General features: G+C 40.9%; 2 protein-coding genes across 2 annotated transcripts in view; one reads left to right on the top strand and one right to left on the bottom strand.

Annotated features, from left to right (window-relative positions):
• The window catches only part of COL19A1 (collagen type XIX alpha 1 chain), a 352005-nt gene extending 340693 nt beyond the window's left edge, over positions 1–11312 (top strand). The window contains exons 48-51 of the mRNA XM_065888668.1: positions 4359–4487; positions 9430–9507; positions 9688–9804; positions 10801–11312. Coding sequence (XP_065744740.1) covers positions 4359–4487; positions 9430–9507; positions 9688–9804; positions 10801–11312 — 836 coding nt within the window. The remainder of the gene's footprint in view (positions 1–4358; positions 4488–9429; positions 9508–9687; positions 9805–10800) is intronic.
• A 7675-nt stretch (positions 11313–18987) lies between these two features.
• Positions 18988–20060, bottom strand: part of COL9A1 (collagen type IX alpha 1 chain) — an 83230-nt gene continuing 82157 nt past the window's right edge. Inside the window, exon 38 of the mRNA XM_065888667.1 lies at positions 18988–19184. Coding sequence (XP_065744739.1) covers positions 18988–19184 — 197 coding nt within the window. The remainder of the gene's footprint in view (positions 19185–20060) is intronic.

Below are 20060 nucleotides of genomic sequence, written 5' to 3'. Positions count from 1 at the left end.
ATCTAGATTCAATGTGATGATTTGCAAAACTATATATATTAATTGCAAATTTGTTTTATCTGTTGTTACTGGAAACAAATGTATTAACACCAACCAAACGTGCCCCAGGTGGAAAGTCAGGTAGTAAAAAGTTTTACTGGAAAGCCGGTGACTTAATGTCACTCTTAGGGATGACTCATCGGACCCTCATTGGTTTTCATCATCATTGTCAATCAATCCACATCAGAGATTCTGGTCCTGTGGGTACTGGCATGTTTCCATTCGGCTTGCTTTGTGATTTCAGAATGTGAGTGTAGGGTGATTGCTCTTTTGTTAATTATAGCTAATACTCCACATTTGTTGAGGCTTTTCCCTTAATGATTCTATTTGAAAAGAATTTTGGTTTTATCTCCTAAACAGTGTAGGGACCTACATTTTTTTAAGCAAAATTTTTATTGAAAGCCCATTGAAAAATAGGTTTTACTCAGTAGTAATTTGCTCTTTATCAAAAAATTGTAAAACATACACATCCTGTTTAAGCAAAAAGTGTCTTTAAAGTTCAACTAAGTGAATTAAACTGAGCGAAGAGACTGGAGAAAATTGAGGTAATTCTTTACAAGCTCTATATGGTTTGGCCCTTGTTTTTTCTAACTGGCAGCTATAGATTCTAGTATGTTACTGTCATTTGGTTCTTAGTTGCAGAATAAACGCTAATTTAATCAGTAAAACATTTTCCTAGAAGATTTGTCTGCACCAAACCTATGCTGAATTTTTCACATGAAAGGGTCATCTCTTACTACTTACTAGCTACATCTTTGAAAAACAGTTAGTTTTACAAGTGAAATCATTTGAATTTTCTTTTTAAAGAATATATGTGAAAAGAAAAAACATGTGGTTACTTTTTTATGTCATGGCAAGGATATGCCTTCCTCCAGTTTTCTATTTTAAATCTAGTTACATATATATTAGATTTCTTAAATATGAGCTATGTAAAATATAAACAAAACAAGCAAGTTTAAATACAGAATCCAGTGACACATTGTATTTATCGTGGACTTTGGGTGAATTTGCATTAATGACTACCAAAATTATCCATATAGTGGCAAAATATTGAAAATGCTTTTGAGATGAAATTTAACTGAACAATAGTCTTATGTGGGGTTAATAACCAAGAATTCTACAATAATAAGTGTAACCGTGGATTTGATTATCCAAAAAAGTAATTCTGAGAATAATTATATAACAGATTTCTAGTCATAAAATAAAGCTTATTGGCAGTTAATCTTTATAGTGCACGGCACTTATAAAAACATGGATAATAATTCTTATTGGATATTGAAATGATAATCTCTCTCTGCTCTCTCCATGATTTCTTTTTTTTTTTTAACATCTTTATTGGAATATAATTGCTCTACAATGGTGTGTTAGTTTCTGCTTTATAACGAAGTGAATCAGCTATATGTATACATATATCCCCATATCACCTCCCTCTTGCGTCTCCCTCCCACCCTCCCTATCCCACCCCTCTAGGTGGTCACAAAGCACCGAGCTGATCTCCCTGTGCTATGCGGCTGCTTCCCACTAGCTATCTATTCTACATTTGGTAGTGTATAGATGTCCATGCCACTCTCTCACTTTGTCTCAGCTTACCCTTACCCTTCCCCATGTCCTCAAGTCCATTCTCTACATCTGCCTCTTTATTCCTGTCCTGCCCCTAGGTTCTCCAGAACCATTTTTTTTTCTAGATTCCATATATATGTGTTAGCATACGGTATTTGTTTTTCTCTTTCTGACTTACTTCACTCTGTATGACGGACTCTAGGTCCATCCACCTCACTACAAATAACTCAATTTTGTTTCTTTTTTGGCTGAGTAACTCTCCATGATTTCTGAACGAGAGCACTTAATGCAGAAAATGTTAAAGGCCCAATGCAAAGCCCTGCTTACAGAGAATGTTTAACTTAGTTAATAATCTGACTTGTTTAGGAATTTTAGGGTGAAAATTTTTATTTATATTTTCATATTTACATTTTTTGGTGTTCATTTTCCAGACCCTTTAAATGTTATGAGTTATTAATGCACCAACGTCCTATGATGTAGAGTCACTTTTTTGTTGACCCTAAGCACTGACATTTGATGTACCCTGTAGGACACGCTCACGGCCAGAGAGCCGAGCTCACCCGAGGTAGCACTCTTACACAGTCCTGCCTCCCCTCCCTGGACTTTCTCTTTAGGACCCAGATGAACAGGGTTGGGCTCCAGGCAGCCTGGTGGATGAACAAAGGGCAGATGACGGTGATGTGTCCTTGTATTCAGGTCATAAAGGTCACATCACTCAACACTGACAAAAGATTTTTAACTGTTCTGGATAGTTTGTCAACTTCCTGTAACTTGTGTGTTCTTAGTTTCAGCGTCTTCTTGAGGTTCACAGAAATGTACAGAGACTTTGCTGGTTTCACTCGGCCTGCTCCTGGGCAGCAATGCTGCATTTGTCCCTTTGGCCAAATGAGACATCCTTCCTACTAAAACCTTGGCTGAATGATGGAACTAATTGGAAATCAAACCAAAAAAAAAAAAAAGGAAAAAGGAATAATATTGAGGGTGTATACTAGAACATTTTCTTTAAAAAGCATAAGTTGTTGACAAAGTATTAGCCCAGTATAGAAATTAAACAGTACCATGAAATCATAATGAATAGGAAGCCAGTGACCCATCTTTTCAATAAATAAACCTCTCTATCAATAATGCAGTTTTGTTCAAGGATATAAAGTGTCACATACCATATGAGTTATCTATTGCTGCATAAGAAAATATCTCAAAACTTTAGTGGCTTAAAACAACAGTGTTTATTAGCGTGCGTTTTCTGTGGATCAGGGACCTAAAGGGTCACTTACTTGTGTGGTTCTGTCTCGGCGTCTGTCATGAAGTTGCTTTCAGGGTGTCAGCCAGAGCTGACGTCCTCTGAGGGCTCAGCTGGGGCGGGAAGATCCACCTCCGGGCTCACTCACGTGGCTGTTGGCAGTTAGCTTCAGCTCACCCCCATTTGGCTCTCTTCATGCCCTCAAGACGTGCCAGCTGTCTTCCCCCAGAATGAGAATCTAAGAGAGAAAGCAGCCAGGAAGCCACGAGGCTTTTATGACTTAGTGTCCCCACTTGCCTTTTTTCTATTCGTTAGAAGTGAAAGGAAGTTCAGCCCATACTCCAGAATAGGGGGATTAGGCTCCACCTAATTCCATTTGGAAGGGAGTGTCAAAGACCTTGTCAACATATTTTAAACCACCACCGGCACATTCACAACACTGTTGGAAAGCGGCTTAAATGTATTATAACAACCATTTTTTAATATGAACCTGAATTCTCTCCTCAAGTCATTACCAGAGGTTAATTAGGCTCTAGGACAGCGGTCCCCAACCTTTTTGGCACCAGGGACTGGTTTCACGGAAGACAGTTTTTCCACAGACCGGGGACGGGAGTGGTTTGGGGATGATTCAAGCGCATTACATCTATTGTGTACTTTATTTCTATTAGTATTACACTGTAATATATAATGAAATAATTATACAGCTCACCATAATGCAGAATCAGTGGGAGCCCTGAGCTTGTTTTCCTGCAACTATACGGCCCCATCCGGGGGTGATGGAAGACAGTGACACCCGACGTGTGTTGCTTATGTCCGGTCTACTCCATAAGATGCAGCTTAATTGTCACTTGCCGCTCACTGGTAGGGTTTTGATATGAGTCTGCAAGCAGTTGATTTATTATGGTCTCTGTGCTGTCACACCTCTCTGCTCATGATCATCTGTATTTGCAGCCGCTCCCCAGCGCTAGCATCAGCGCCTCAGCTCCACCTCAGGTCATCAGGCATTAGATTCTCATAAGGAGCATGCGACCTAGATGGCTCAAATCCGCAGTTCACAGTAGGGTCTGCGCTCCTGTGAGAATCTAATGCTGCAGCTGGTCTGACAGGAGGCGGGGCTCAGGCGGTAATGCGAGCCATGGGGAGCGGCTGTAAATACAGACGAAGCTTCGCTCCGCTTGCCTGCCGCTCACCTCCTGCTGTGTGCCCGGTTCCTAATGGGCCATGGACCCCTACTGTAGGGTATTGTCTGCTAGGTTGGCAACATCGCTGAAGCACTGAAGGTTCTCAATCCTCTGATCAACACAACTCATCTGCATCCATATTCAAACAACTTTGTACAATCTGTTTTACTTGAACAATCAAAGAAATCTCTCCACGCTCAGACCAGTTGGTAAATTAGATGTGCTTAAATTGAAAACCAAGTAATTTTTTGTTGAATTTTATGTAAAACTATTTGAAAACTTTTGACATAAAAAGTATTTCCATAACATGCATATTATTTTCCCTTTCATCAATGAAGAGAGGATGGCTGTGTTCCTGTCCCAGCTCAAGCTACCAGCAGCAATGCTGGCTGCCCAAGCTCATGGGAGGCCTGGTCCACCAGGAAAGGATGGATTGCCTGGGCCACCAGGAGACCCTGGGCCCCAAGGTACGTCTTTGAGGACAATATTTGTTTACCAGCTCTTTAACTCTCAGTATTTATAATATGCTAATCACAGTTAAGGCAAAAATTATTTATATACATTACAAATATATATTAATATACATTAAAAGTATGTATATTAGATTATATATAATATATATACTTGGTATGTGTTTTATAAATTTATTTAAAAATATGTATATATAATGATTTAATATAGGATATCTTGTTAATATTTAATATTCTAGAAATAAATTTTTAACTATTATTCATTCCAGTTTAAACCTGACTGATAATTATTTGCTAATCTAAATGTATTTAATAACAATACTTAGTATGATAATAACAGCAATAATGTGCTTAGTTATCATTATCATCTGCAAATTTATGCCTCGCTGTTAACGTAAGTAGACAACAAGAATCTTAGTATCTTAAAGAAACTGAGGAAAAAGTCTTAAGACCTGCTACTATGACTAGTGATTTGGGTCCGAAATATATTTTTGAGAAATTTTAGATCCTTTTTCTTCTGCAAAAGTTGTGGATGGTAACTTCTGAATTAAAAAAAAAAGAATTCTCGGGCTTCCCTGGTGGCGCAGTGGTTGAGAGTCCGCCTGCCGATGCAGGGGACACGGGTTCGTGCCCCGGTCCGGGAAGGTCCCACGTGCCGCGGAGTGGCTGGGCCCGTGAGCCATGGCCACTGAGCCTGCGCGTCCGGAGCCTGTGCCCCGCAATGGGAGAGACCACAGCAGTGAGAGGCCCGCGTACAGCAAAAAAAAAAAAAAAAGAATTCTCATGTTGTTTCTAAATTTTTCAAAGCAAGACTTAAATTGGCAAAAAAAAAAATTTGCTCCACTGATGATCACTTGACAAGAGACATGATCTTAAATGTAGCTTGGCTAAATTCAGCTGGCAAGAGCATTTTCTAGAAATGTGATTGGCAGTCAGCAGAGGGGCTAAGGGGACCCTGGTTTAGAAGAGTCACAGCTCTGACAAGGAAGCATTAGATCCAATGAGTACGTACTGTGAGAGGAAAGGCCAGAGACACTGCTTTTCATGTGTTATTATAGAGGAACTCAAGGGCTCTCCTTGGAATAATCAAAAGCTTGTGTAAGGGAGAGAGACAAAAATGCTCATCTGGAAAGATGCATGCACCCCAGTGTTCATAGGAGCGCTATTTACAGTAGCCAAGACAGGGAAGCAACCTGAGTGTCCATCAACAGATGAATGGGTAAAGGAGAAAAGAGAAAGTTAACACCAATATCGCATAGGAATACAGTTCAAAATACTATATATGCGGAGAGTTATTTCCCTTTCACTAGTTCACTTTCCTTCCAACGGCTTCTCTATTTTCTGTAGGAAGGGCCCAAAGGTGATTGCCGTGTCCTCCCTCCCCTGAAAGAGGCACAGCTTTCCCCGGTCGTGGGGTCTGTTAGGATCCTAACTTCCCATTGAGACTGACAAGCCTTCTGGTTTAGCTAGCACAGTGCAAAACAACGGCAGTGAATCACTCTAGTTTACCTGAACTGTCTTTTCTACCTAGTTTCTCTTAGGTCACAGAGAGTTTTGGCAAGGAATTGGAAGCAAGTGTAGAATCAGGTGTAGCCTTGTGTGTGTACCATTGTGTAAAGGGTGGTTAATTACCATCTTCTGCCAGTTGGGTCTGTTGTGAATTCAGAGTGTAGGAGACGGGAAGGAAGACCTTGATAGCCCATCTGAAGATGTCTGATGCCTCAAACCATGTGAAGAACCAGGACTGTTAACACCAATAGGAGAAAGAACTTGGACAGATGCTTCACACAGTGGCCACCTAAGGGGACAAGAGCAATGCATGGTCAGGATAGCAAGGAAAACCCTTCTGGAACTAGAGTCACCTGTCCACACAAACCCCTGTCTCGGGCTCCCTCCCATGCAGGGAAGGCCCACCTGGAAGGCCCACCTGGAAGGCCCATCTGGAAGGCTCTCGGGCAGAGGCCGTGCCAGGTGTTCGTGCAGCTTTTGGAAACAAGACCTCTGTTCACCACTCATTGGCCTTCACTTCTGCAAAAGATTTCTATGGGTTTTATTTACCTGCTGTGCTGCCGAGGAGACCTTATCTACTGTTTCCACTCCTGATGGGGCTTCGGATCCAGTTCTTTTTTTGTTGTTTTGTGGTACGCGGGCCTCTCACTGTTGTGGCCTCTCCCGTTGCGGAGCACAGGCTCCGGATGCGCAGGCTCAGCGGCCATGGCTCACGGGCCCAGCCGCTCCGTGGCATGTGGGATCCTCCCGGACCGGGGAAAGAACCCACGTCCCCCGCATCGGCAGGCGGACTCTCAACCACTGTGCCACCAGGGAAGCCCTCCAACGTTTTTAAAAAGAATGTTTAGTAAAATTAACAAAACTCTTGTCCCACCAGAGGGTTCTGACAACAGACATATCTTGATTATAACTCAGGTGTCTCCTCAACGTTTGCATATCTCCTTTTCAGGATTTGTTACATGCCAGAAATGCAGCCAAAAAATAAAACTCGTGAAATATGGGAGTTTATAATAAGACTTGAAAGTCAAAACGACTCCTTGATCCATGGGCTGCAGAATGGATGTAGTGTTAGCAGGCATGAAAACAACATGAATCTTGTTGGACATTCTTTCAGCACCTGATCTTCTTGCAGTGAGAATAGATGCCAATATGATTCTGAGTTGGGTCACCTTGTTTGCACTTTTCCTAAATTCCCCAAAGGGCAATTGTTGATGCCTTTTTTTTTAATTCAAAAAGTTCAGTTTTAGATTTTAACCATCCTTTGGGTTTCGGATTATTGCCTTCCCACTGTGCTGTGGGAGGAGTGCTTTCCTTGGTGTCCTTTATTCCCAGCCCCCAAGAGTGGGAGTTGCTTTGGGGGGGTTACTAGGAGAAAATGGATCCAGCCATTCTATCCCACATCAATTTTGGAGGGGTGGTATTGGGAATGATGGTTCTTACTTTTGAACTTCTAAAGTTCAGCTGTTATTGGTTTGTAATGAAAGAAACCACCTGTTATGTATAAGCCAGTGGCCCATAGAGTAGTTGACGTGACTGATATAGATTTGACCCTTCAGATCTGTTAGCAGTAGGGGCCTTAGGAAATGGGAGGCATATGTGTGTCAGTATGGTGACGGGTTCAGTGGCCAATTAGTGGGCCAGAACAAGCAGGCCAGACAATGTGGAAGGCTTGCAGACAGCTTGTAAGGTCCCACATGAAGAGTCATCCTCCCAAATGCCAGTAACACTCTTTTTCTGACCTCATTTTTCCAGCGTGCATGTAAATGCACTGATTTACAATTTTAGAAGTAAATCCCTTGTGTTGAAAGGGAAATAAAGTCTAACACCTTAAAAACTCCAGCAAGCACAGTTCTTCAATGATGAGAATCTCTAGATGCTTTGGATTAGGGCACTGCTGTTGTTTTATATTTTTTCCTACATAAGCTACACTGATATCAAACTCTCATCCTGCACCTAGGGGCCAAGAAAACACATGTCTGTTTGCAGATAGACCAGCCTTTTAGTCTTTTCCAAATTTCGAGAGAGGCCTACCCTAAAGGGTGAAAAGCTTAATTCTAGAGAATGGGGACGTTGTTTTTGACCTTATTAGCGTTCCTATCTGAAGTGTTGTTGTGGAAAAAATATGTATAGCTGATTCACTTTGTTATAAAGCAGAAACTAACACACCATTGTAAAACAATTATACTCCAATGAAGATGTTAGAAAATAATGATAATAATAAGACCCTGGACTTGCCTGGTGGCGCAGTGGTAAAGAATCCACCTGCCAGTGCAGGGGACACGGATTTGATCCCTGGTGCAGGAAGATCCCACATGCTGCGGAGCAGCTAAGCCCGTGCGCCACAACTACTGAAGCCCGCGCGCCTAAAGCCCGTGCTCCGCAAGAAGAGAAGCCACCACAGTGAGAAACCCGCGCACCGCAACGAAGGGTAGCCCCTGCTCGCCGCAACTAGAGAAAGCAACGTTTTCCACATTTCCTGCGCGCAGCAACGAAGACCCAACACAGCCACAAATAAATAAATAAATAATAAATAAGACCCTAAGGCTTTTGGGGAGCCTTCATAAGGAATGAGCCTGGGACCTTATTAGGAAAGTTAAGAGTAGAAAGTTCTCATGTGCTTTGTGCACTTCAACATCTTTATCTGTTAATAGTGGGTCCGTATTTACCTAATGATGTGAGAGATTTGTACAAACAAGTTGTTACATTTGACAGGACATGTGTAAATGTTACCTTATTATACAAATACACAAATTGTTGTTTCTCGTTTTGTGATACCATATGCACTGAAATCCATATGGAATAATCTATTTTGCATTATATTGAAATCTGAGAACTGAGTTTAAATATGTAGCTTTTAGCACCTACGTTGTTCATTTGGAATTGTGTTCAGTGTCGTTAACCCTCTTGTTAATCGGAAGTTCATGTATCTTCACTTATTTTTCTTTCTTCCTCATTTTTTTAGCCTATGATCTTAAGCCCTCACTGAGATGACTTGAGAGCCACCTTAACGAGGTGTCTGTCACAGCAGGAGCTGGGTTGAACTATATTAAATATACTTCAGGTGGTAAATGTTATTTTACTGCAGAAATGTTTAAATACAGATTTGGAAGGGTGCTTTCAAATGAACCTAAGTCCAAACATTTCTCCTTACTGCTCACGTTTGTTAAATGAAGGTCACTTACATAAAAGAAATCCTGGTGATATTTTAAACTTGAATTATGTATCTATTTAGTATTCACTCCACTGTTCTCTCTAGGATCTAGGATTGTATTGAATCTCTGTAACATAGTTTTCAGATATAAATGTGTGAAGATAGTCCACTGGGTGGATTTTCAATATACACCTCAAAATATTTCCTGAATGTATATCAGTCTGTTGCCAGAGAACACACTTACTTTTTTGTCTCTCTTTTTGTATATCTCCCATTTAGGCTACCGAGGACAGAAGGGAGAAAGAGGGGAACCGGGAATGGGGCTTCCAGGGAGCCCAGGTCTTCCTGGGATCTCAGGTAATAGTGATATTATCATCTTCATAGCATGAGCAAACCTCCCAAAATAGAAGCCATGCCTGCTCCCCGATGGCCCTTAGGTATCGCTGCAGGTGACACTGAATGACCCACGTTGGTTGGAGGGAGGGAGGAAAAGCCATATGTTGACCCGTGTTCTGATGGGGTCTTTTATTTCATTAGCTCCGGGCCTGCCAGGCTCACCAGGTGCCCCAGGGCCCCAGGGCCCCCCAGGACCCAGTGGAAGGTGTGACCCAGGAGACTGCCTGTATCCCGTCTCTCACGCCCGTCAGCAGACGGGTGGGAAATAACCATACCTGAGGACGACTTGATTCCCAGCCATCCCTCCTGCTGTTGGAGCTTTCTTAGTACTGTCAGACCCTCATGATTCATGGGTGACTTCTTTTTTTGATGTAGGCCAGACATTAAGAGCAAAAATTGGAATCCTATTCCTATAGTAATGGTGATATCAGCCTTTTTAGAATTTTTCCAAATTCATTCCATGTGTCTTGTTTCATCATTATTATGATTTTTATTCAGTTTTCTTTGAAATATGCAAGCAAATCATATCATTAGTTCTTCTTCAAGAGGAAGTGACATCTTATGATTTAGCAGACTGACGGCGATGTACGTTTTATAATCTCATCAACTTGTATTTGGCCTTTGATTTCTGAATTTTACAGTTTCAGACTTACCTGAAAGTTTTCTTGGTGTTTAAATTTACTAGCATTGCTAAAAATCTCATCACCTTTTTTGATATAGTGCATTGTTCCTGCTGAACGTTTTTTGACTACTTTTTATAGCTTAAGAATTCTTATACCATCCTGTATCCATTCTACTTATGCAGAGAAATAGATAGGCAATAAGACCTTCACTTCATAACTTATATTTTGGAAGAAAACCCAGGCGGCCGTTTTATCAGGGAGCCCAAAATCCTACCATAGCCAACTGCTGAAATGATTTTGTCGATTCTGTGTGATGAGCTCCATTCAAAGCAATCCCACCGGCATGAGTATGTCCTGCATAAGAAGGGAGGCAAGAAGTCAAAGCCCAGCACTGTGGCCCCTGCACTGAGTTTCTCATTTGGGAAACAGAAAGCTGTCTTCCCTAGAAGGTATCTGGTGGTGAAGGCACCAAGCTGTCTTTAGTACTTTCGAAGCTTAAAGGGCCTCGCAAGGTCTTTGGGCCCCTGTATCCATTATCCTTCTGACCTCATCACTCTCAGAGTTTAAGAACCAGCCATCAGAACAAAGGATGGGAATTGTAGCAACTGGAAAAGAAACCCCCTTGACCTAGAAGATGAATGTGTGGTGCCAGCAGACGCATATTGCCAAGCCCAGAAGCTCTGGTGGAGAAGGATGTTTCTCAGAAGCTGCAGCAAGAGGTGCGGGGCAAAGAAGGAAAGCCACGAGACCCAACATGCAGCCGGCACCGAGACCAAAGAGTCCACGCACTGCAGGGAAACAGGCACTGCCCGGACCACGTCCTCTGGCCAGGAACGAGAATGTGTGATTGCCAACCACATGGCTAAACGGTTCTTCTATTGCCTGGCTCTACATTATTTTGAGAAACTGTTGTTAAAAAACAATGGACTTCCTAGGGCACCGAGCATGAGGATATTGCTGGCGTCTAAGTGGTGGGTCCCAGGGATGCTGAGAGCGCCCAGAGCCCTCCCGCTGCAGACATCCCATCCCGAGGCCGTCGGGGCAAGCTGGGGAAAGCCCCGAGCAGGGTCTTGTGGGGAGCGTTGCTACATGAAGGCGGCTTCGTTCAAACGCACCCAGGGTTTGAACTGGGTTTCACTGTAGACGGATGAACTGCTGGTCAGGTACTGTCTACGTGGCTGTGCGTACATGGAACCTTTTCATTATTTCATGTTGAATGATGCTGTATATTTCACTTCCAAGTTTATTTATTTTCTTTTCCAAGGTCATTTTATTTATTTCAAGTGTTGTTAACTTTAAATTGATTTTCTTCTTCATTTTCTTTCCTGTGCAATACCTACAATGGTGCTGTGTTTTAGACTTGACACAATCAGAATATACATACACATTTTCTTAGTAAAATGATCATTTATCACTCCCCCCCCAAAAAAATGTACAGAGATCTAAAATCTGGTGCTATGTGTATATCTTGAGCTTTTAATTTGTGGAACTTTAATTTGTTGAATTTTCTGAAAGCTTTACAACTCCTCTGCCACTCATAAATTTACTTGAACTCGTCATAAAGCTCAACATTTTATATGTTTTCAAAGATTATTTTTTCACATTAGTTAATAGTTTGGTTCTCCTTTTGCCTCTTTGCTAATCCGGAAGTATTTATTTTTAGCATTTTACTGTTTTCATGAACTTTTTTGCTATTGGTGATCAATGATTTTTGTTTTCTTTGAGTCGATCCCTTCACAGACATAAGAAGACTCGCTTCACTTTCTTGTTTTATAAATTCTGCTTATTTTAATTCCAGAGAATATGTCATGTATCCTTTCTTACAAATGGTATATTTAGGAACCTTTCTTGTTCTAAATTCCATTAAGGCTGGGCTGGTTTATCCCTGCTTCAAGAATCTGGATTTATTCAGCTGGTTTGAGGAGCTGGTGCATATTACAAAGTAGAGCTGTCACAATGACACAGCCTGGTTTTTAACAACCGACACACGTGACTCAGTCTACCTGGGGCGTAACCAGGGGAACAGGCTGTGTCATGTGGAGCGAGCCTCTGCTCAGCTGCCTGTGTGTCCACCGTCTCATCTCTGTACACGAGATGCGGCCAAAAGCAGCAAGAAAGCCTGAGTCCAGCTAACACAACACCAAATAAAGCGGAGAGTTGGCAGTTGCCTGATTCTTTTAACAAAGAGAAAGGGGATAATTAAGGTCCCAAAGTCGGGTGTGAAAATTTCCCCTAACTGGCTTGGTGGTTGCCAGTTCTCTTGTATTGTTTTTGTTTTTTCCATTCCAAAACCTTTGTTTACTTTCACACAGATGTCAGTAATGTCCACAGCAGGGAAGAGGAATGACCACATTTCCTGAATTATCTCTTCTTTGGACTCCAGACAACGTAATGTTTAAATACAAAATAATTTTGGCCATGATGGCTATTAAAAATTAAAATTGTGTTTACCCTATATGTTTGATTTCCAGTCTAACATTTTATACCAAGGTCAGTTAACACTGTCAGATAGAAATCTTTCTATGCGAAGAACAAGATATGACTTCAATTAATATTTATGGCCTTTGGAACCTAAAGGAAAAAGGAAGAATAATTCATGAGTTTGTTCATTGTTCTTTCCTACTGAAGACATTAACCATTTTTTCATAACAGAAACACAGCCAGTCTTAACCTTTGAAAGTTTTCACCTCATGATCAAAGTAATTTGATTAATGACTTTAAAGTATTGATAGTCCCATATGCTTATTTCTATGTTTCATGACATTGTTGAAACTTTAAAATTGTAGTCACTTTTATTATAGAACTTCAGTAATTATCTTAAGATGTGTTATCTGTAAAAGATGCCATTTGATGTTTGGGTTATAAAATAATGTTTTATGAATATGTTTTAGGAGTTAAATAAGATTTAGCCTTTCTGCAGTCTTTCTAATCTGTTGAGAACCTGTGATATACCTCCTGTTGTCCACAAGATGGTGTTTAAAGCAATTTGTATCAGAAGAACTGAACAGACTTGCAGAAATGCAAATCTAGAAACAGTTTAGTGGGCAACAACTCAATCAGAACCTTTGCTTTTGCACTTATTCTTTTTTACTTTTGTAAATAATTTCTTGTTAATTTATCTTTTGTTATCTTGTTTTGTTCATTTATATTTTTCTTCATTTTAAGTATCTTTATGAAGCAGGCACAGTAACTCTTGATTTGTTGGCTGTTTCAATTTTATTTCGTCAGGGGATTTATATGCCTAGTTAACTTGCAAAGTTACTATTTGTAACTTTAGTTTGTACGCTACCCTCCTATTTTAGTGATTAACACGAAAACCCTTGAGGAATCATCTTACCTTCTAAACAGAAGAGAAAGTCTCTTTCGGCAAATAAAAAGAATTTGGCTTATCACAAGAAGTAGACCATTTACAGACTTAGACAATGTCCAAATCTCCATATTGTTCAAAGTACTGAAAATTTTACAATTAGATTTGTATATTTTTCTAGAAATGTATCACTGTTTACAAAAGTAAGATAAGGAACACTATTTTTCAAAATACCATTTAAATTTTCCTAACACTGGTAATAATATCCTGATACTGAGAACCTCCAGGTTAAGTTATATGCTTAAGTTTTTTCCAGTGAAGTCTCAGAATAGTTTTGCAGGTTTGTTCATTGCTCTCGTTTTTAAATGATTTTTCGCATTTGTCCGTGTCCACCTTCTTAAGACACACAAGTGTTTATTGTCACTGCTTCCCGTGTTCTTTCCCAGTACTCTAGTGTGAAGGATCAGACCCCTTTTTATACCCCTATCTCTCTCTCTCTCACGGGTTACACGGCCTTCCAAGAGGGAGAGGTGCAGACAGGATTGAATTTGTGTCTTTTATGCCTATTACTTCAAAGCAACTTAGACCATTGACTTGTATTCATTCATTAGTTGCCAGGTAAAGGTAGCATTAATGACATTACATGTGTTTAACTACTAGCAGTCTCAGGAAACAAGACAAATTGATAACTTCAGTTTTATTGTGCGGTATAGCTGGAGCTGTAACCAAAACATTTCACTCAGCAAAGTCATGCCAGGGTAACTGGTCAAGCTTGTTAAATTGAATGAAGAACCAGATGAGCACAGGGACCTCATCCAGAGAAGCAGACTCAGAAGAGCAAAAATTTACCTCGAAGATAAGGCAGGCTTATAAAACCAAGCTAAGTCTAAGAAAATCTAAATGGAAAAAATGTCATGTTCAGAACCAGCAGTGAGTGATACAGGTTACAACTCAAAGAGTTACCTACTTGCTTCACGAATTTGTCAAAAGAGAATACAAAAAAGTAGGAGGTTTCACTAAACTTGGGGGTAGTTCAATAAGCTTTGAGTTTATCAGAAGGGTGTGTGTCGCTTGACGATTGGAAGCATTTGGGTATAAAGATGCTAATTACTTGACAACCTTTTATCTGGCTGTATTATTTAAAGTACATTTTAGGGAAAAATATTTTTCGGTGTATTAATGTATTTAAATTCAGATTGTTTTATGGCATATTTTATAACTATTTTTAAGATTTAGGATGCAATTTTTGCCCATTTTGTTTGTTCCCTACCATACCTCATCAAGCTCTTTAATTCAACATACTGATGTGAAGTGGAATGGCGCTAGTTTTTTGCTAGATCCCACATGGATATAATGCTTTGAGGCCTAGATTCCTGTATGTTTCATGCTGCATGATGAGCTTGTCCGTTATCTCAGCAATAAAGGATTTGACCCTACATGGGGGAATTCCGAGGTGCCGTTGTTAACAGCATCTCTTCTTTGGCCGAAGGCTCACATTTCCGTCATTCTGATGGGTCTCAACCACAGGGCAACTGCGGAAGCACTCACATGCCCCGCGTGAGCCACACGGATGCCCGAGGAACCAGCAAATGGGCCTGTTGCAGGGTTTGGCTAGACACCATGCTGGTAATTACACTTATGTCTGTCACATGAATCAATGCTTAGGTTGTAATAATTAAGTTTATAGCCCATCTCCAGGGCAGCTCATAAAAAGCTTGGTCTAATGATTTCAGATGAGAATTAAAAGCAGAAATAAAGGTCAGCGAGTAGCCAGGCCTTTGTGACTTTTGTCCCACAGAGTGATCTGCTCACTAAATCACGTGGGCTTGAGCGAGACGAGAATGTCACAGTTAACTTTCCTCATAAACAGAAGCTCTTCCATCATGAGTGACAGGCCAATAGGCGACGAAAGGTTAAATACACAGCATGTTTCCTTAACTGAGATGAATCACACGAAAACATGCCAGTGGATTTAGATGTCCGCTTAGACTGGGAAACGATTTATGTAGTTCTTAACTGTCCTCACCCTCAGGTCCCCTTATGACATAGTATATAAATTGACCGTGTGCTCAGATATCTCTAAGATATTTTCAGGTCTTTTCATACAAGAATTTTCAACTTGGAGATCAGAGACAATTTCAAATAAATCTTTTAAAAAGTCAGTTTCTTGGAGCCAGTTTCCATCATTTGTTCTTTCTCTAGGTATTCTCAGAAAACTTGGCGTCGAGAGCAGGATGAGAAGGCATTGTTAAGGGGAAAGTTAGCATGGATTCCCATTTATTACGATTAAAAATAGGATCAGTCAGCATCCGCTTTCTGATAACCAGATCTAACAAATACATTACAGTTCCTCTAGTTAACCATTTAAAGAGCATTTGGGCATGTGTATTTATAGTCATACATTCTTATGGTAAACCAATTTTGATTTAATATTTACCGAGCCATATGCATTAATGCCGCCATGTCCTAGATCACAAGCTCGCTAACAAAGACTCAGGACACCACTGAAAAGTATCTATCTTACTCTAGGAAAGAAACAAAGAGACTTGACCTATATTTATTGAACACAAATCTTCTAAAAAGATATTTTAAATAATTTATGTCCATTCCCTGTTTGTAAACAGCAGGATTACTAGTTGGCTAGTATTTTTTTTTTCTTAGTATTGCTTTTTCACACCTTTTGCCAGGGCTCCCAGAAAATGTTTTAAAGCAATTTTCTTGATATTTGGTGTGATTTTATGTATTTCTAGTGATCTTCCCCCCATCCTGATCTATTTTTAAACCCAGAGATGTTGGATATCAGAGAGGCTGTAATAGCCAAAAAATTAAATACTACAATCAGAGGTGATCTTCTAAAGCAGGGATTTACATTCAGCTTATTTCAGGCTGCAAGTAAATCAGATTTTATTTATGATGTTTAAGAATAGCAATATTCGTTTAGTCAGCTTGAAGTACTAAGTGTCCATAAATAATCAAATCAGTCATGAAACTGATGTGGCTCATTCATACTCCTCTGCTAGACAAAGTCAATTATCCCAAACTATGCCAGGCAATTGATGTGCTCAGTCACCCTGGGAAGTGATGGCCATAGTTTTTCATCAACCTGTCAGATCTTTGGGATGAAAATCAGGTCAGGATGCCATAGAAGCACTGACTGGAAATAAATCATTTGCCCTTGGGTAAGTGACATGCCCGTTTCTAACCACCTGTTATTATTCACATGCTCTTCTCAGCAACTCTGACACTTCATCCAACTTTGAAAAATAATCCCAAAGGTTTTGAAGATTTCTGTTTTGCTAGAGAGAGAGATTTGGTCTAATTCAGTATTCATCAACTCTCTTTCATGGAGACGATTTGTGAGATGCTTTTCTTTGCAATTTCTCAGTCAAGTATTTACTGCTTCTGTAAACTCTTTGACCGAACTGGATTTACAGTGGATTGTTCCCACCATTTGGTATGTGCTCATTTTGCCCAATCTCTCTGTAAGTGGTTGTTTCCGGTCTTGCTGTATCTGTGAAGCTTGCTGTACTGCCTTTTGTATATCAAGTTTGGAAAACAGTTGATTCAACTTTTCTTTGAAATTTTATTTTTTTTTAATTTTCTTATGAATCTGAAAGTATAGAACTGAGAAACATATTTATTTGGTTACCTAATTTTTCTTTTGTTGTATTTGACTATGTTACTCCAGTAAAAATAAAACCACCTTGGTGAAAAGACGAGGCAGTTTCTTTGCATTTATTTGACTATACGCCACAGTACCTGAAAAGGTTTGCCATTCATATGAAGACAATTTTAAGTAGTTATGACAGATATCTCTGCTTCCAAAGATTCTCTCTTCCCCAAGAAGGAAGACCATCCTTCCCAGGGTGTCCAATGGCCCTGATCTATTGCGGCCAAGTTGGAATTATTTCCCTTAAACACAGTCCATACCAGAAGCACAGAACTAGATGCCGTGAGCAGTTTAAAAGAATCCCAAGTACAGACTATATAATGATTGATTTCACCAAACGAATCGGGCTAAAGTTTTTAAATGTAGAGAAAGTACACCTGAGGAGAAAAAAACATGGCATCAAAGATCCTATTGGGGCTCACTCCCCTTGAGGTGAGAGAATGGAGTGCCATAAACTAAAAAGATACTGGCTGTTTGGAGCGCAGTGCTATGGCCTGGGACAAGTCAGGCGTATGCGCTGTGACGTAAAATGAATATATTAAGTCTGATCGATAGTTAGCATGTTGTTGATGAAACAGCAGGCCAATGTGACTGTGTAAGTAGTAATAAAGCGCTTGAGTGGTCAGGCAATACCTATCTTATTGATAAGAAAATAGTGCTTCAGTTGAGCTGCCTTTATAAGAAAAACGGCAAAACAAATCATTTTTGCATCCGTGAAGTTCTAAATAGGAGGGCGCTAACGCACCATTGAAGTCAGCGGTTCCACTCCTAGAAACCAAGCAAGGCTAGGCTTAGGGGCCCCGTGAAATCTCTGACATAGCGTGCAAGCAGATTTGCGTATCCTTCTGGGGTATGGGTTCATAGGTTTCACTTCATTTCAGAAAGGTCCGTGAAGCCCTCCCCATCTCCCCCCAGTCCCCCACCAAACACATACATACGAAGAACTCTGTCACAAAACGACACCCTCTGGGGAGCAGTAAGGGCGTTTTAATTTCTCTGTAGAATAAATCACGTAAGCCTACAGAAATGAGGAAAGTTTGAAGTATCTAAATAGTCTCAGTGACTTTTTTTCATTGAACATGACTATAAGAAAACATGGCAAGAGATCAAGAAACCGTATTTATTGCTTCTTTGGTACAACCAGAGACGTTACCTCGAACCTTTAAAATAAATAATCTCATCAATAAAACTTACGAATGGCAGGATATTAAGATTCCTTCTTTGCTTTCACACAGAAGAGCCCAAAATATTCGCGGGTTTGGGATACAGTACAGTTCCACAGAAATTCAAGCTGATGCTGAGAACCCACACGTGCAGCATGGAAACCGCTCCGAGTGGCACAGCATCCCTGGCCCTCCCGGGATTTGGGGGGATTTTGAGCACCAGTTCTATTGACGGTAGTGGCGTTTCTTCATAACCAGTCTGGTAATCATAGAGCTGAAACTATCATCTGAGAACAAGCTCTCAATAAAAAATGAAAATAACTGCCGAAACCGAGGTAAACCAAACAGCTGTTTTTGTTTATTGGCTCAGTGGCTCATGACGTAACACACACGGATAGCACACGGAAGTTCCAGATCCTGGGGACAGGACTACTGTCAGTTCACTTCAAGGGAAGGTTTTATTTGTTAGTTTGATCGATGACCCTGTGGCTCCTCTCCAAGGAAAAGGAAAGAGGATTTATTGAATAGCACCATTGTTCTAAACCTGATGGTCAGGTGGGACTTCTATCAATAGAATAACATTGAAGGTAATGCACCGTCACCTGGGCCCTGGCTTCTGGGGACGTTTCTCCTCCAAGCCCTTCGCCAGGCATGGTTTGTGCAGACAGCCATGCTGCACTAAGCCTTTGATGGATCTGGACCTTTGCTATTAAATGCCCGCTGCCCAGCCTGTAAGGTGCAGGAGGCTGGCTCGCAGAAACCAGGAGGGCCAGGAGGTCCCGGGGGGCCGGGTACACCAGGGATGCCTGCCACCCCTGGGGGGCCTCGCTCACCATCCCGGCCATTCCTCCCGTAGCTGGCAGGACCTGGGTCACCTGAAACACACAGAAGATGCACGTGTAAGCAGGAGTGCCCTCATGGCTAGAGACACAGAAGGCACTGGACCCTGCACCCTGCCCACTGCCAGGCAGCGTGTACAGAGGCCCTTGACAAACGCTTTTAGAAATGACAGAGGACGATTAAAGCAGACGATGATGGTGATGATATAATAAAACTCCTTCATTGCAGTTGGGTTGCTTCAAAATTAAAAGTGTTAGGAGACCTCACATCTCTCACCCCTATTTCCATCAGAGGAGCTGTACTACACAGTATGGTAGCCTCTCTACACAGACACCTGCCGAGCCTGGGAACGTGGCCATGTCAAATCGGGGGGTGAACCGTAAGTGCCAAACACATCTGGACTTCGATTTTTTAATAATTCATTAATAACTTTGGTACTTATTACACGATGAAATTATAATATTTTGGACACTGGGTTAAATAATTATTAAATCATACTATAAATACACATATTAAATATTATTAAAATGAATTTCACCTGATTCTTTGGACGTTTCTAACGTGGCTACTAGCAGATTTAAAATTATGCCCTCAACTCATGAGGTTCATGTTGGCTTTCTTTGAACAGCACTCCGCTAGCAGCTGCCCTTATTTCTAGCGGGTCCTCAACTTCCGGGCAGGGAGATGTACAGCTCGGTGGTGGGCAGATGCAGACAGGTGGCTGGAAGTTCTCGCTCTGCCATTTATGAGTCAGGTGACATCAGCAAGGCACTCACCTCCCCGTCTCTTCCTCTACAGGACAGATGACGCTTGCCTGATAATAAAGTTCCGAGCCTGAATGCACCCGATAAATGACTATTCGAATGCTACTGATTCACGTCTCTTAGAAGCCTGTGCAATGCACCCCGCAA

Source organism: Phocoena phocoena, chromosome 12 (assembly GCF_963924675.1).
Source record: "Phocoena phocoena chromosome 12, mPhoPho1.1, whole genome shotgun sequence".
Lineage (NCBI taxonomy): Eukaryota > Metazoa > Chordata > Mammalia > Artiodactyla > Phocoenidae > Phocoena > Phocoena phocoena.
The sequence above is the reverse complement of the archived record's forward strand: the minus strand, read 5'-3'. Positions and strand labels throughout refer to the sequence as shown.